The sequence below is a fragment of the Moschus berezovskii genome, chromosome 18 (genome assembly GCF_049115385.1).
Source record: "Moschus berezovskii isolate FMDL1 chromosome 18, NW_MosBer_1.0, whole genome shotgun sequence".
Classification (NCBI taxonomy): domain Eukaryota; kingdom Metazoa; phylum Chordata; class Mammalia; order Artiodactyla; family Moschidae; genus Moschus; species Moschus berezovskii.
Genome location: NC_142477.1, coordinates 71,225,660 through 71,243,058, shown reverse-complemented (window position 1 = coordinate 71,243,058; position 17,399 = coordinate 71,225,660). Strand labels below are relative to the sequence as shown.

The window sequence follows — 17,399 nt, the reverse complement described above, 5'->3', positions numbered from 1 at the left end:
CTGTGCGGTTGCTTAGGTTCCCTGTCTCAACTCGCTTATCAGTAGGGCCGTTTTGGGTGGTCCATTCAGTGTTCCAAATAGTGTGGTGGAGAGGAGGTCCTCGGTAGTGTACTGTAAAACTTGGTCCTTTTTTCTGGCCCAGTCATTTTATCAGTTGCTTAGAAGATGACATAGTTGGCATGCTTATCAGTTCTTCATGCCACAGTGCTGGAAGAGAGAACTCATCTGTAAAGGCAGAATTAAGAAACAGAAGGATCTAACATGATGAAAATAAACTAGTGAAAAAGGTAAAATAATATCTATGGGTTCAAAAAATTAACTGTACACCATGAAGATCAGACTAAAACAGCAGCACATATGAAAAAGATTGGGCTTTAGTTAATTAGGAGTAAAATGAAGGAAAGAAAGCAAGCTAATAAAAACCTTAAGTTTATACTGAAAAGCCCCATTATCTTATCAGTATCTTCAGTTTATATTTGTAGTAGGTGTATCCGCTGACATGCAGAAAGACATTAGGGATCTGAAGCCATTTCAAGGGATAAGACTGGAATGGCAGGAGTACCTGAAATCAGATTAGTCTTTTTCTGCATTCAGCTTTGATTGGAAATTTAGGAGAATATAATGGCTGTTTTCAAATATTGGTAGACTGTGGTCCAGAATATCAAGCAAAGTATAGTTTTGGGGAAAGAGATTTCAGCTCAGTGTGAGGAGGAATTTCATGCTGGTCAGAGTTGTTCAAGGAAGGCATGGGTTGCCTTATAAGCTGGTGAGCGTGGTCATTTCCTGTGGTGTTTGGTATTGGAAATCTCTTTCCAGGGGGGTTTTTGGTAGTAGTGTGTGTGTGCCTAGTGCTTTTTTCTCTCCCTTCCCCTAATTAGACAGTCTTGTTTTTCTTTAAGGAAAGTTGGAGCGGGCGTGTAGACTCTTGTTTTCAGCAGTGACAGGTATCTGTGGGGAAACCCCCACTGTTCCGTGTCAGGCAGTTGATGAGGGGGTCCCTGTGACTGTGTAGCCCTGCTGCAGGAGTTGAGGTTCTGTTATCATTCTGTGATTGACCCAAGTTTTGTTTTCATCAGACTGCCCTGGTGCCACCGTCATTGCCCATCTGGTCTGGTGGAGGGGTGTGTGTGTATGTGTGTGAGGGGAGACAGGTATTCCTGAGAGTTGCATAACAAACACATGACTGTTAAATGACTATTTTACCTGGAAAAGATGAGAAAGATGCCTTTTCCAAGATCATAATTATGGCTTTCCTCATTAAATGAGATGATTGTTTTTAAAGTCTTCAGGGTAACACTAAGCTTTTGTCCCTTTTATTTTCTTTCCTTTTTTTTTTTTTTTTGTGTAGTCTGGAATGGGTGGAAAGAGTTGACGCACTAGAGATATTGCGGACTGCAGTTAGAGTTTGGGGAGACCTGGGATCTGGGCGGTTGGAAGCCAGAAGAGAACCCTAACTGCTAAAGTGGAGATGCTGGGCATTGGTATATTGGAAACCTGCTTGCCTGTTTTAGAATTTTGCTGAGAGGCATTACTTCATGCATAATTTGTATCCATAGAAATGGATTGTTCTTGGTGTGAATGACTTGGTCTCATCTTTGTGATAATAGAATGGTTTACAAGTCATTTTGAATGTATTCAGTGAAAGATACAGAAGCAGGGAGTGAGGTAAATTGCATCCCTCAACTGATGCGCATTGTAACTGTTGTGCCTGGTGTCTGACTCTCTTTGTAGGTGAGAACTCTTGGGGAGAGAGTGGTTCTGTATGTTCTGAATCGAATTATTTATAGAAAGCAGGAAATGGAGAGGAATGAGATCCCATTCCTGTGTCATAGCAGTACTGATTATGCTAAGATTCTGTGGAAGAAAGGAGAGGCCATTGGGTTTTATTCAGTTAAGCCTACAGGTGAGTCTTTAAAAGTTATTTAAAATATATATTATGTAAACTCACTTTCTGGACCCCACCTATATCAATGTCCCTTTTAAATTAGTATCTAAAGTACAAATTGAGATGATTTTACTCAGTATTTCTTGTGAGTGCTTTGATTCTATGTAAGTGAGGATTGTTAGGAAAGTCTTGAAAAAAAGATTAAACATTTGACAGGAAAATTTCACCACATATGTGAAGAAAGTTGTATGTTGAGGCTCAAATTTGTCTTCTTTTCCTCTCATTTCCTTCCGTTTATTTAAAGGTCCTTGTTCTACTTCGATTCCTGTTGCTGTCACTATTACCGACTTTTTTCAAAGCCCCTTTCTACCAGTGGACCAGATGCATAGCCTTTCTCTTCTAGTTTTAGCTGATTCAGCCTGATAGATTAAAGGCAGCTTTGCTAATTACCATGAAAAACAAAGTGCTTTAATATATTTAGAGAATCCAGGCAGCTTTGACATCTTCAGTCAAGTTTGGATTTCTGATCCCAGGACCCAGCTCCACCCTGTTCCTGAAAGACTAGAGCAGCTTCATCTTGCTCTGTGTATTTGTTCTCCTGTTCATTTAGTTCCCTAGAGCTGCCGGAGCCAGAAAAATCAAACCTGCTTGGTCCATGTGCATACATGCTCCACACCTGACAACCGCCATGTAACAAAGGTAGCCTTGCTCTGCACCTAGGCCAAAAGACCTTTCACAGAGAATGCTCACATTATTTTTCTGTCTTTTTTATATTTCAGACTTGCCAAATTTGCTCTTGTGATCAAATGCCCTTTAAAGATCTTACCAAATTCCCTGCTGACTTGAAGGACAGTTGTGACTAATAATACCTTAATCATACAATTAGTGGACATTTATGATGAGAATTAGTATACATAGTCAATGAAAGGGATGCCACTTTTTCTCAAGAATAAAGAAAACTGTGATCTTAGTTTTAAATGGTTTGGTGTAGTAAATAAGTAATTTGAAGCAGAACCAATAATTGTGTAACTCCAGAAAGATACCATCATTTAGAGGCAGAATAATGATGTTTGTTTAGTGGAAGCCTAGTGCTGCATTGCATAAAGACATCACTTTATTGGTTTAAAATGTTTTCATACATTTGAGGCTGGAGTATGGTTCAATTACTATGTGCTTTATTTTATACAAGATAATTCCTATGGGAATTAGAGGCTTGTTGCTGCTCACACTGGCTACAGCAGGGTTTCCTACTTGAAACTAGCTTATAGACATTTGAAGTACCTAAGAGTTTATGCTTTTTCATTTAGAGCATCTGTAGATGAAAGACACACAGTTAATACAGGGCACAGCATTCCCCTCTTAGTATCTCTGATCAGTACTTGATTCCAGGCGTTGGTCCCTCTTTGATGCGTATTTGGGGCTCCTCCCTGCTTTGGGACCTGGCTTCTGTTTTCTGTTTCTGGCATTTAACTCAGTTTTATATGCTCCTGCTTCCAAGCACTACTCTTAGCTGCCCCTCTTAGCACCTTCCATTCTTCCCTGCTAACTGCCTTACGGCCTGTTTGTTTGTCTTTTTCTGCTTTAAGCTCTGGCTCTCATCAGCCAAAGAACAAAGGACTTAGATGTGCTTATGCTAGCCTTTGAACCTGTAACCATCTAATTCAGTCTGGAAGTAGTTTTCTACAAAAGAAACCCAAATGATTTTAAAAAATTGGCCAGGACAAAGACAAACACTTTGTGATAGAACTGTTCGTAATGTATTGATATGTATCAGAAAAAAACTACCAGTAGCAAAAAGATAAAGTCTTTATTAAATACATTTGTAGTTGAATAAAAGTCTGTTAATAATAATAATCATCTTATTATTTATGATTTTTAAATAAAATGCAAATCAATATATAGGGTTATTGGTAGGAACATAAAAATTACATTGACATATAAGAGGAGACTTTGTTTATAAGGTCAAATCTAATTACAGGAAATGAAGTTCAAGAAAATATATAATTTTGGGGGTCCTGAAATAAAGAAACTATCACGAGGGATTTATAGTGTGTTTATCTTTTGGGTTAGGTAGATGTCAGATCATTAAAAATAGTTTTTAACAGTAGATCACTATATAATATCTGATACATAACTCTAAAGGGAGCTTGCAGAGCTGAGTAACATCACTGTGATAAGATTTTCTGGTCCCTCCTGTGGTTATTAAGCATTATTATCTATAAAAATAAAAGGAACAGAATTAATGCTTGTTGTGTTTTGGTAGTAAATAATATTTGTTCATGGACTCATAAACTGAAAAGAAAAAGGTAAGCTCTATGTGTTTCATTAAGAGATGTTTTCAGTAAAATTTTATTTTCTGCTGAGTAATTTCCCAAATGTATAATATACTTGTGTTTTGATCCATCATATACTAATATTAATTATAATGAAAACTCAGAATTACTTTTGAACTGGTACTTAGAACGTTATGGTCACAAGAAATTTTAAAAATTTATATTTATATACAGGTATGTATTTACAGAGGAGAATGATTAGATAATCAATATATAACCCAAACATAAAAATATAGTACATCAAGATCACAGTGTGTAGAATAAATATAATAGAAGGCAGGGTGGAGAGGAACGATGTAAACTTTTTTACTGTTAATAGTTCTGTAGCAAGGAACAGTTTGTTCAATGTATGATGACAGTAATCAAATCAAATTAATAGTTTTTAGGGTCCATTTGATACATTTAAAAGAGTAATGACACAGTTTTTTTCTTTAATCAATATTGTTTATTTGAGAAGGAATGGGGCGACTTCCCTGGCAGTCCAGTGGTTAAAACTCCACACTTTCACTACAGGGGACGTGGGTTCAATACTCAGGGAACTAAGATCCCCCACATGTCCTAAGGCCAAAAACCAAAAAGGAAACACAGTAAATTTATATAGAGAATCCTGGCAGACACCGTGTTAATTAATAGATTATGGTTAACATTACCAAGAATAAAACACATCACTATTAGAGACCCCAGTATGGTATGCTGAGAAGGACATCACATCTTTTCTGTACTGTTTTTGCCCAAAATGCATAATCTCAATTTTATTATGAGAAAACATTAGATAAAGCCAAATTGGAGGTTATTTTACAAAGTAACTGATCAGTAACCTCCAAAAGTATAAAGATGATGAAAGACAAGGAAAGGTGGAGGAATCAAAGACCAGAGTTTAGGAGACATGAAACTAAATACCGTATGGAATCTTGGATTGGATTCTGAAACAGAAAAAGGGTATTAGCAGACAAACTGGTGGAAGTTGAATAAGGTCTGCAGTTTGGCTGATAGTCTTTTATCAGTGTTGACGTCCTGGTTTTGATAATAGTATTCTGGCTATGTAAGATGTTAACATTAGGAGCATTTGGATGAAGGGTGTGTGGGAACTCTGCATATTTTTGAAACTTTTTGCTAAGTCTGAAATTACTTTTAAGATAAATAGTTGTTAAAAGTGAAGTCACTCAGTTGTGTCTGACTCTTTGCGACCCCATGGACTGTAGCCTACCAGGCTGTTCTGTCCATGGGATTTTACAGGCAAGAGTACTGGAGTGGGTTGCCATTTCCTTCTCCAGAGGATCTTCCCGACCCAGGGATCAAACCCGGGTCTCCCTCATTGTAGGCAGATATTTTACCATCTGAGCCACCAGGGAAGTCTTGCTAAAAATTGTAGTCTTTATAATTGAAACTTATGATGGAAATTTTAGGTGTTACCAAAACTTTGGCCACCTCATGTGAAGAGTTGACTCATTGGAAAAGACCCTGATGCTGGGAGAGATTGGGGGCAGGAGGAGAAGGGGACGACAGAGGCTGGATGGCATCACCGACTCGGTGGACATGAGTTTGGGTAAACTCCGAGAGAAAGGGAGGCCTGGTGTGCCGCAGTTCATGGGGTCGCAAAGAGTCGGACATGACCAAGCAACTGAACTGAACTAAAAGTTGTGTGAATACATGTTATGTGTTTCAAAATTATTTAATGGTTACATGAACAAAAAAGTTTCCTTTGAGGAATTTGACTTGTCCAAGAGAAAAAAATATTCTAAAAACGCCAGTTTAAATAGCTCCCCTGGGAAAGGGCCCAGCTCATTGTCAGCAATCTCCACCATGGACACTAGGTAACTTCTTAATGTCTCATTCTTAACTATGAACAAATAGCTTAGTTAGGACAAGTCACTAATATGATGGAGATCAAAATAAAAACAGAATAAAACCAGTCTGGAAGAGACACATGATGTAAAAACAAAACAACTCTTAATAGTTTTTGAATGTAAGAGTAGTTGTTACATTCATGGAATGAGAACAATATGTATTAAAAAAATGCCCAAGACTTTGCTGCTGGTATAGTGGATAAGAATCTGCCTTCCAGCACAGGGGACATGGGTTCAATCTCTGGTCAGGGAGCTAAGATCCCACATGCCTCATGGCCAAAGAAAAGGAAACAGTAAATTTATGTAGAGCATCCTGGCAGACACTGTGTTAACTAAGAGATCGTCGTCCGGGAAGATTCCGCATGCCTCGGAGTAACTAAGCCCGAGACCCTCAACTACTAAGTCAGTGTGCTCAGCTCCTGAAGCCCTGTGTGCCTAGAGTCTGTGCTCTGCAGCAAGAGAAGCTGGCTCAGTGAGAAGCCAGTGCACTGCAGCAAAGAGTAGCCCCCACTCACCGCAACTGTTGCCTGTGCACAGCAGCAAAGCCCCAGTGCAACCATAAATAAGTAGTTTGCGTAAAAAAAGAGAATGTCCATAGAGCACAACATAAGGAAGATGATGCTGATTATTAAGGCGAGCAGTCACAGCAACAAAAACTCCTAAATGAAGGAAAATAGAAAGGAGAGATAAAATTAGCAGAACAATCTGAAGAACAGATGTTTCAGAAGGAGAGAACAGAGGAACTGGAGGGGAGGGAATCACCAATCCAGTAGTTCAAGAAAACATCTCAGAATTCTAGAACATGCATGTCCGAGTTAAAAAGGCCCTTTGAACAGCTGTCACAGTGAATTAAAATAGGCCCATACTGGAGGTAGATTGTTGTGAAATTTCAGAATATCTTGGATAGAAAAAAGATTCTGTGAGACTCCACAGAGAGGGGGATTTATACATAGGATCAAGAATCAGAATGATTTAGATTTTTCAGTAGCAACACTGAATATTCTTAAGTGGAATAATGCCTTTAAGATATTGGGAGAATGTGATTTTCAATGTAATTCTATACCCAGATTATAAATGAAATATGAGAGAGAAGGAAATTTCTACATAGTTAATTAAAAAAATTTTTTTAATCTCTCATGCATCATTTTTCAGGAAGCTAGAATTTATGCTCTGTTAAGGAAGGAAATCAAAAAAGAGATTAGGAAATGAAGGAGAGAAATATCCCCAAGTCACAGCTCTGATCATTCTAGGGCTTCTCTCCCGATTGGTAGCCATTAGCTTTATGTAGCTATTTAAATGGAAATTAGTTAAGATGAAATAAAACTGAAAATTGTTTCTCAGTCATACTAGCCATAGTGTAAGTGTCCCGTAACTGCATGTGGCTACCACACTGAAGAGAAGAGATACAGAACATGTCCATCATTGCAGAAAATTCTTTTGGACAGCACTTTTCTAGAGAGTGACTAATCTAGGTTGTAGTAGGTCAGGAAACTCTGGGTCATTTATTAAAAAATACGGCATACCTGATGTGTTTGCACTTATCAAGATGAGTTTTATAAAGTTAAGGGAGACTTTCTTGAGGGATAAGTTAGAAGTAAACACTGATTAATGAGTGGGGTCGCGGAGAGTCGGACACCACTGAGCGACTGAACTGAACTGAAACCATTGTTAAGGTGTATCAAAAAGCAATTCAGGATAGGAAAACAATCCTGATATACCACATGGCTCAGTTATCAAAAGTGTATGTGTGTGTGTATGCATAATGTAATTGCTGAAGATTGGTCTAGCCAAAATTATACATTACTATATGGAGGTAATAGGACAAGGAGTGTATAGGATGTGTGGCTGTGGTATAGTGGGAATTGTTGTTGTTCAGTCCCTCAGTCGTGTCTGACTCTTTGCCTCCTCGTGGACTGCAGCATGTCAGGCTCCCCTGTCCTTCACTGTCTCCTGGAGTTTGCTCAGATTCATGTCCATTGAGTTGATGACACTATCTAACCATCTCATTTTGTCACTGCTGTATTGGGAGGAAGGTGTGTGAATGTGTTAATATATAAAAGCTAATTCTCATCTTCTCTACTGGGAAGTCAGTATCATGCCTAAAATGGAAAAATCAAGAAGTAGTAAGTTATTTAGAATAACTGAAAATACTATATTATATATATATGATATAATGTTATATATATAATATATAGTATATAATAACTGAAAATAACTTTAAACACTGAAAAAGATCAAAGTGCTTGTTTCTGGGGGATGGATAGTGTGTGTGTGTTTTCCCCAACAAGTCTTAGAGGACTGTTGTGCGCTGACAGTGCATGTGTGAAACTGATGCAGAGTTGAAAGTGCGCACCATCAAAAGGACTATTCCCAGAGTCTACTCGGTGTCTACCACAAAACTCGCTGAAGTTTCTAGACCTCACAGGGCCTGTGCTGATCAGGTCCATGTATTAAAGGCTGTACTAACCTAGAAAACGGTTCAGGAAAAAAATCTCATACAGGCATGAAAAATGAAACAAAACCACTTGTTAATTCAGTGAAAGTTTTGTTAACTGTCCTTTGTCAAGAAAGATAGTAAATGTGTATAAATCAGATATCACATTTTAGTGTAGACGGGAAAAAATTTGAAGACAAGTGTTATTTTGGAAATACTTATTTGGCTTCAACTGTGAATCTTGATCCAGTTTGAAGACTTATGTTTTGGAAAAACATAAGAAGCATATGAGGGAAGCACAATCTAATCAACACCTTTAAAATCAGTTTGTTAACTTGCTTCCAAAGGGATTTATTTATGATCGATATCAGGAGATGTATTTTTGGTTTTTGAAATTTCCATTTGAAGTAATATTTAGTGGAAGTGTTTTTTTCTCTCTTTGTTTGCTATTAGCTTTTGTTCCAACTTTCTAACTTCTTTTTACTTGGAGCTGCAGCTATGATCTTACCTCCTTTTTTGGACAGGTCACTCACTTTCTGTTCACTAAAATTTAGATTTCTGGCCCTTCTGTTTCAAGATTTTTTGAAGAATAACAAAAATGTGATATAAAATAATAACTATTGATGGTATATATTGTTGCTCAGTTGCTCAGGCATGTCTGACTCTTGGGGACCCCATGGACTACAGGCTTCCCTGTCCTTCACCATATCCCGGAGCTTGCTCAAATTCATGTCCATTGAGTCTTTGATGCCATCCAACCATCTTGTCCTCTGTTGTCCCCTTCTCCTCCTGCCTTCAGTCTTTGCCAGCGTCAAGGTCTTTAACTACATTGCAGTGAGGTGCCCGGCTGGCCAGCCCAGCTGCAATTCCAGTTAGCTGCCCGGTAACTACTGCTGTGAATAGAGGCATTTGGACCTTTAGCTGTACCAGTGGCCCACCTAACACCGTATGAGACTTGTAATAAATAACGAAATTACAAATTTTGTTTTAAGCCAGTACGTTTGGGGATGGTTTGTGAGGTAACAATAAGTAACTGAAGGACTGTGAATCAGAAAGCCATCCACTACCCAGAAACAACTCTGTGGCTTTGTTATTTAAGAATGAAACTTTTTAATGTTAAGCTTTCCAGATTCGGTTTATGATAACAGCTCACTTGTGAAGCATGAAGACTATGATGAGAATACTCCTCTAGTAGTATATGACAGGGTCTCATGTAGAGATATCTGACAGCATTATTTCTTTAGGATTCACTGTATGCTGTGTGTCTGTGCAGACGGTCACACACTGATGGCTTCATAAGGTATTAAGCCAGGTTTTATGAAGGCGAGAAGAGACAAATTCCCGGTCAGACAAAGAAGAAATGGTGATTCCATGAAAAGAGAGAGTCATTCAATGGTGACAGAACAGCTGTTCTTGAATTTGATGCATAGATCCTGAATGGTATTGTGAACATTTATTCATTTACTCAGAAGTTCTTTGTATTTGCTATATTGATAGGAAAGGAGAGGGGAAAGGGGAGGAGGTCGAATAGGAGAAAGAGCAAGAAGCAGAAACTGAGAGATAGTAGTAAAATGTTTGCAAACTCTGTCCTCATGGAACGTACATTTAAGAGGAGGAGATAGCAATGGATAGACAAATAGATGATATGCTCTTGGGTGCTATGAAGAAAAAGTAGATTAAAAGAATAGAGAGTGTGTTGAGGGGGTACTATTTTAAATAGAGGTACTGTTTAAATAGACTGGTCAGAGCAAGCACATCTGAAAGAAGTGAGGGAACAACGAGGGAAGAACTTCTCTTGAAGTTTCAAGAGAAGAGGTTTTTTAGAGGTCTGAATTTCATTCTGGGTGATAGGAATCTGGTGGAGGATTTTGAGCATGGGAGTAACACAATCTGGTTAGCCTTCTATAAAAGTAGCTGTGTTGTTTGGAAAACCAGAAAGAGAGATATCTGGGTTAAGAGTGAAGTTAGTTAAGCTGTTGCAGGAAACTCTGGTGAGAGGTGAAGAAAGGGGTAGAAGTCTTCATAATTAAGATAAATTATGAAGTCATTGCTGCAGTGTTTCTGATGGATTATGTGTGGGTTGTGAAGGAAAAGTTAAGGATGAGATCTCAGGTTTTGCTCTGAGCCCCTGGTGGAATGATGATGAGATTTACTGAAAAATTAGAAAACAGGAGAAGGAGCAGGTTTGGGGAGTATATGAAAAATCTGATTATAAACAGTTTATTAGAGTCACATGTACAAATTTGTTGTTCCGTTTACAGTTTTAAGCTTTATTACAGTTCATTTACGTGCCATAAAATTTACCCATTGTCGTCCTTCATTTGCTTCGTCGGGTCTGACTCTTTGCGACCCCATGGCCTGCAGGGCACCAGGCTTCCCTGGCCTTCACCATCTCCCAGAGCTTGCTCAAACTCATATCCATTGAGTCGGTAATACCATCCGACAATCTTGTCCTCTGTCGCCCCCTTCTCCTCCTGCCTTCAATCTTTCCCGGCATCAGGGTCTTTTCTAGTGAGTTGGCTCTTTGCATCAGGTAGGTGGCAAAAGTATGGAGCTTTTCGGCATCAGTCCTTCCAATGAATATTCAGGGTTGATTTCCTGGTTTGATTTCCAGGGTTGATTGACTGGTTTGATCTCCTTGCAGTCCAGGAGACTCTCAGGAGTCTTCTCTAATGCCACAGTTCAAAAACATCAATTCTTCAATGCTCAGCCTTCTTTATGGTCCAACTCTCACATCCCTACATGACTGCTGGAAAAACCATAGCCTTCAGTATGCAGACCTCTGTCTACAAAGTAATGTCTCTGCTTTTTAATACTGTCTAGGTTTGTCATAGCTCTTTTTCAAGGAGCAGGTGTCTTTTAATTTCATTGCTACGGTCACTGTCTGCAGTGATTTTGGAGCCCAAGAAAATAAAGTCTGTCACTGTTTCCATTGTTTCCCCATCTGTTTGCCATGAAGTGATGGAACCTGATGCCATGGTCTTAGTTTTTTGAATGTTGGGTTTTAAGCCCACTTTTTCACTCTCTTCGTTCAGTTTCATCAAGGGGCTCTTTAGTTCTTCACTTTGTCCCATAAGGTGGTGTCATCTGCATATCTGAGGTTATTGATATTTCTCCTGGCAACCTTGATTCCAGCTTGTGCTTCTTCTAGCCCAGAGTTTCTCATGATGTACGCTGCATAGAAGTTAAATAAGCAGGGTGACAATATACAGCCTTGATGTACTATTTGGAACCAGTCTGTTGTTCCATGTCTGATTCTAACTGTTGCTTCTTGACCTGCATACAGGTTTCTCAGGAGGCAGGTAAGTTGGTCTGGTATTTTTATGTCTTCTTGACTATAGCCAACATGGTAGGTGTGAAGTGGCATGGCACTGTCATTTTGACTTGCATTTACTAAATGGCTAAGGATGTTGAGCGTTTTTGCACATGTGTTTGGTCCATTATTATGTCTTCTCTAGGATATCTGTTCAAATCCTTTACCCATTTTTAAATTGAGTTGTCTTTTTTTTTTTTTTTTTTTCATTTTTTTTCCCTTCTCGCTTTATTGTGGTATAACTGACTTACAAAAAGTTAACAATGTTGAAAGTTTACAGTTTGTTATGTTTTGACTTATGGATAGAGCTGTGATACTATCACTACAATCAAGATAGTAAACAGATCTTTTATTCCCAAAAGTTTCTTTGTGCCTATTTGTAACCATCCTTCCTTCCTCAATTTGTTCCCAGGGAAACACTTATCTGCTGTCTATTATTATATATTAGCCTGCTTTTTGGATTTTTATAAATTGGAATCATATAGTACATTTTTTTTTTCAGTCTGAGTTCTTTCAGTATGATATTTTTTTGAGGGCCATCCTATTATAACTCACATCATTGCGTTTACCCTTAAGTGATTTTCAGTATGTTCACAGAGTCGTGCAACCATCAGTACTGTCTAATTCAAAAATAGCTTCATCACCTCAAGAATTCCTGTACCCTTTAGCTGTCACTCCTCATTTCCTTTATCTTGGAATTCCTGGAAGCCACTAATCTCCCTTCTGTCTAGATTATCTATCTTAAAATATGTTTTTTAACCGTATTGTGGTAAGAACACTTAACAGAAGATCTACTATCTTCTCAGATTTTTAACTGTAGACTACGTCTCTAGAACTTGGCGTCACTGAAACTAAACCCATTGACAACTGCCCAGTCCCCTCTCACCCTGCCCTGGACACCCACTGTTCTGCTCTCTGCTGCTGTGAATTTGACCGTTTAAAATGGCTCATATAATTGGAATCATGCAGCGTTTGTCCTGTGGCTGACTTGCTCCACTTAGCATAATGTCCTCAGGGTTCCTCTGTGCTGTTGTATGTTGCGGATTCACATTTTTTGAAGCTGTCTGTGTGTATCCTACACACACACACCACCCCCTCCCTGTTTCCTTTATCCATTCACTCATCAGTGGGCCTTTAGGTGGTTACCACATCTTGGCTATTGTTAATAGTGCTGCAGTGAACATTGAATTGCTAATCTCTTTGAGATACTGATTTCCATTATTTTGGATATATACCCAGGAGTGGGATTGCTGGATCTGTGATAGTTCTGTTTTTAATACTTTGAGGAACCTCTGTGCTTTTTTTCATAGTGGCCACACCATTTTGCATTCCCAGTAATAGATACAAGGGTTTCAGTTTTCCATATGCTTGTTAGCATTTGTTGTCTTTTGTTTTGCTGGTAGCAATCCTGATACGTATGAGATGATACCTCATTTGATTTGCTGTTACCCTGATGATTTGAGGCATTGAACATGTTTTATATACCTGTTGGCCATTTGTATGTCTTTGGGGAAATGTCTGTTAAATCCTTAGCTCATTTTTAAGTTGGGTTTTATTTGTCTTTTTATTAGTGAGTTGTAAGCATTTTTCATATATTCTAGATAGAAGTCCCGTATCAAATACATAATTTGAAAGGATTTTCTCTCATTTTGTGGATTGTCTTTTTACTTTCTTGTTGCTGTCCTTTGAAGCACTAGTTTTTATAAAGTCCAGTTATCTTTTTATGTGTCAGTTTTGCTTTTGGTGTTATAGCTAAGAAGACTTTTCCTAACATAAGGTGATGAAGATTTACTGCTGTGTTTTATGTTAAGATTTTTATAGTTTTAGCACTTTAAGTTATGTTTAATGTTCCATTTGCAGTTAATTTTTATATGTGGTCTGAAGAAGGGGAGTGGGGCCCAGCGTCATTCTTTTGCATATGTGGATTTCCAGTTGCCCCACCCCCATCCATTTTAAAAAGACTGTTCTGTTTCCATAGAAATGCCTTGGGACTCCTGTCAAAAATCAGTTGACCAAAAATAAGAGGTTTTGTTTCTGGAACTTCTGTTGGTTGCTATTTATTCTTGTGCCAGTACCACACTGGCTTGATTACTGTAGCTTTGTAACTTTTAAAATGGTAAGTCTTTAAATTGGAAGTCTTCCAACTTTGTTCTTCTTTGTTAAGATTATTTGGGTCATTTGTGTTTTTCTGCATTTCCATATGAGTTTTAGGATTACTTTGTCAATTTCTGCAAAAAATCCAGCTGGAATTTTGAACCTAGGGTCATTTTGGGGTGTGTTGACATCCTAACAGTGTTGTCTTCTGAATCATGAACAGTGGGATGTCTCTCCAGTTATTTAACTGTTCTTTAATTCCTTTGGTTTTTTGAAAAATTGATTACTTAGTTTTGGCTGTGGTGGGTCTTCACTGCATCCCCGGGGCTCTTCGTTGCTGTGCATGGGCTTTCTCTCGTTGGGGTGAGTGGGGGCTGCTCTCTAGTCATGGTGTGCAGGCCTCTCGTCGCAGAGCAGGGATTCTAGAGTGCGTGGGCTTCAGTAGTTGTGGCATATGGCCTTAGTTGCTCTGTGGCATGTGGGGTGTTCCCTAACCAGGGATGGAACCTGTGTCCTCTGCATTGCCAGACAAATTCTTAACCCCTGGACCACCAGGGAGGTCCCTGCTGCTGCTGCTAAGTCTCTTCAGTCGTGTCCGACTCTGTGCTACCTCTGTGGGACCCACCAGGCTCCCCTGTCCCTGGGATTCTCCAGGCAAGAGTACTGGAGTGGGGTGCTTTAAATGTTTGTAGTTTTCAATTTTGTACTCTTGCCAAATTTAATCCTGAGTATTTTATTATTTGGTGATGCTCTTGTTAGTGGAATTGTTTTCTTAATTTCATTTAAAGATTGTTCGTTGCTGGTGTCTAGAAATACAACTGAAGTTAGTTTTTTTTGGCCACTCTGCAAGGCACATGAGGGATCAAACCCACGCACCCTGTAGTGGATGCCCGAGGTGTTAACCACCGGACTGCCAGGGAAGTCCTTAATTGATTTTTGTATATTGATCTTTTATCCTATAATCTTGCTGAACTTTATAAACTATCAGTTTTAATAATTTTTTTGTGAATTTCTTAAGATGAAAATCTTAAGGTCTGTATACAAGAAGATTTTATTTCTTTCTTTCTAGGTGCTTTTCATTTCCTTTTCTTGCCTAATTACCTCCTTAAGATATTGAATAAAAGTGGTGAGAATTAACATTTTTATCTTGTTCTTAATCTTAGGGAAAAATATCTGGTCTTTCACCATTAAGTGTGATTTTTGTTAGCTGCGGGGGTTTTCATAGATCCCTTTATCAGATTGAAGACCTTGAGTACTTCAGACAGTGTTACGAACTAGATAGGATTTTCTTCTCATTTTTGTTTTGTCCTTTGCATTAATGTTACTTTTAAAGTAATGTCTCTTGATTTATCACTTCTAGTAGTTACTATGCGGAGAAGGCAATGGCAAGCCACTCCAGTACTCTTGCCTAGAAAATCCCATGGACAGAGGAGCCTGGTGGGCTACAGTCCATGGGGTCGCTACTAGTCGGACAAGACTGAGCAACTTCACTTTCACTTTTCACTTTCACACGTTGGAGAAGGAAATGGCAACCCACTCCAGTGTTCTTGCCTGGAGAATCCCAGGGATGGCGGAGCCTAGTGGGCTGCCGTCCATGGGGTCGCACAGAGTCGGACACGAATGAAGTGACTTAGCAGCAACAGCAGCAGTAGTTACTATGAGAGAACCCTAATTTTAAGGCATTAAAAAAAGCTAGTCACAGTAGCTTGTTGGTGAGGCCACCCGTTAGACTAATAAAAATTTATGTATTTGGATTTATTGAGTATAATTAATAAGTTGAAGTTGTGATTTGATACACATTGCAAAATATTCACCATAATCATTATATTAATTGCCTAACGTGGTTGCCATTTTCTTTCTTCCTTCTTTTATATATATAATATGTGTATGTATATAATTTTATTTATTTTTGTCTGTGTTGTGCCTTTGTTGCTACGCAGGGTTTCTTCCAGTTGCAGCGAACAGGGGTACTCTGTAGCTGTGGTGTGCAGGCTTCTCATTGTGTGGCTTCCCTTGTTGCCGAGCACAGGCTCGCGGGTGCTCAGGGTTAAGTAGTTGTGGCTTCCTGGCTCTAGGGCACAAGCTAGAGTTGTGGCACATGAGCTTAGCTGCTCCATGGCACATGAGGTCTTCCTGGACCAGGGTTTTACATATATGTATTTAAAACTGAGCCACCAGAGAAGCCCTTCCTTTCTTTTTTGAGGTGCTAATGCTTAAGATCTACCTTTTTTTTTTTTTTTTTTTTTTACATTTGGTGTGCATACTCGGTTCTGTCCAACACTTTTCTACTCCATGTCCTGTAGTCTGCCAGGCTCCTCTGTCCATGGAATTTTCTAGACAAGAATACTGGAGTGGGTTGCCCTTTCCTCCTCCAGGAGATCTTCCCTACCCAGGGATCAAACCCGAGTCTCCTGTGGCTCCTGCATTGGCAGGTGGGTTCTTTATCATTGAGCCACCTGGGAAGCCTGAGATCTACCTTTTTAATACATTTAATGTATATAAAGCAATATTGTTAATTACAGCCACTATGTAAGACATTTTTACTTTCATGCCTTGGAGAAGGAAGTGGCAACCCACTCCAATGTTCTTACCTGGAGAATCCCAGGGATGGAGGAGCCTGGTAGGCTGCCGTCTATGGGTTCACACAGAGTCAGACACAACTGAAGCGACTTAGCAGCAGCAGCAGCAGTGTCCTAACTGAACATCAGCGGTTAAGAACTAAGTATATAACAATGTGTGTTACCTATTTTGAATTTAAATTAGTTGTCTTGGTGTGTGTGTGCTTAGTTGCTCAGTCGTGTCTGACTCTTTGTGACCCCATGGACTGTATAGCCCACCAGGCTTCTCTGTTCATGGCGATTCTCCAGGCAAGATTCCTGGAGTGGGTTGTCATGCCCTCTTGCAGAGATTATTGAAAAACTTATTGAAGTTCTCCAGTTTAATAATAAGTAATTCATTATTTGGTTGAACTTAAAAAGCCTTACTGTATTGACCATCTCATCAAATGACATGATTGGTAAAAGTTAATTTGTGAAAGGTTTGTTGCCTGGAATTTTGTTTCTTTCTTGAACTACATCATTATAAGTATCCAGAATCATGTGAATAATGTAACTGAGAATAATTGTTTTACTTGAAGTACTCAAAGAGTAGAATACTGACTGATAGCTAACTTAGAAAGTGGGGTACTCCACCATGATGTCCTCTACTAATGAAATGTCTTAAGATACATTATAGAAGCTTATACAGCTATCTGAAGGGTCAAAACCCAAATCGGCGTTCTCAAAAGACAAATCAGTGTAGCTCTGTAGTAAGTGGAGGCATATTTAGTTACTACTATAAACATTTCTGCTATTAAACCTTAAATGTACAGGATATTTTAAAAAGTGTATTCACAGAGGAAAGGTTGCTGACTTAGCCATTTCTAAAACCAATGTTTCCATTTAGTCCTAATTCATAGTCCTTAAAAATTTGGAGAACTAATTCACTTCTTTGC

At 38.8% G+C, this 17,399-nt stretch overlaps 1 protein-coding gene across 5 annotated transcripts in view; it reads left to right on the top strand.

The window, feature by feature from the left end:
• The window catches only part of FAM169A (family with sequence similarity 169 member A), a 64,149-nt gene that overhangs the window by 22,023 nt on the left and 24,727 nt on the right, over positions 1–17,399 (top strand). For 4 of the 5 annotated variants that reach the window (XM_088827756.1, XM_055421855.2, XM_055421853.2 and 1 more), the window contains one exon: positions 1,732–1,903. The exons of the other annotated variant lie outside the window; for it this stretch is intronic. In XM_088827756.1, coding sequence (XP_088683882.1) covers positions 1,732–1,903 — 172 coding nt within the window. The remainder of the gene's footprint in view (positions 1–1,731; positions 1,904–17,399) is intronic. 5 annotated transcript variants of the gene reach the window in all.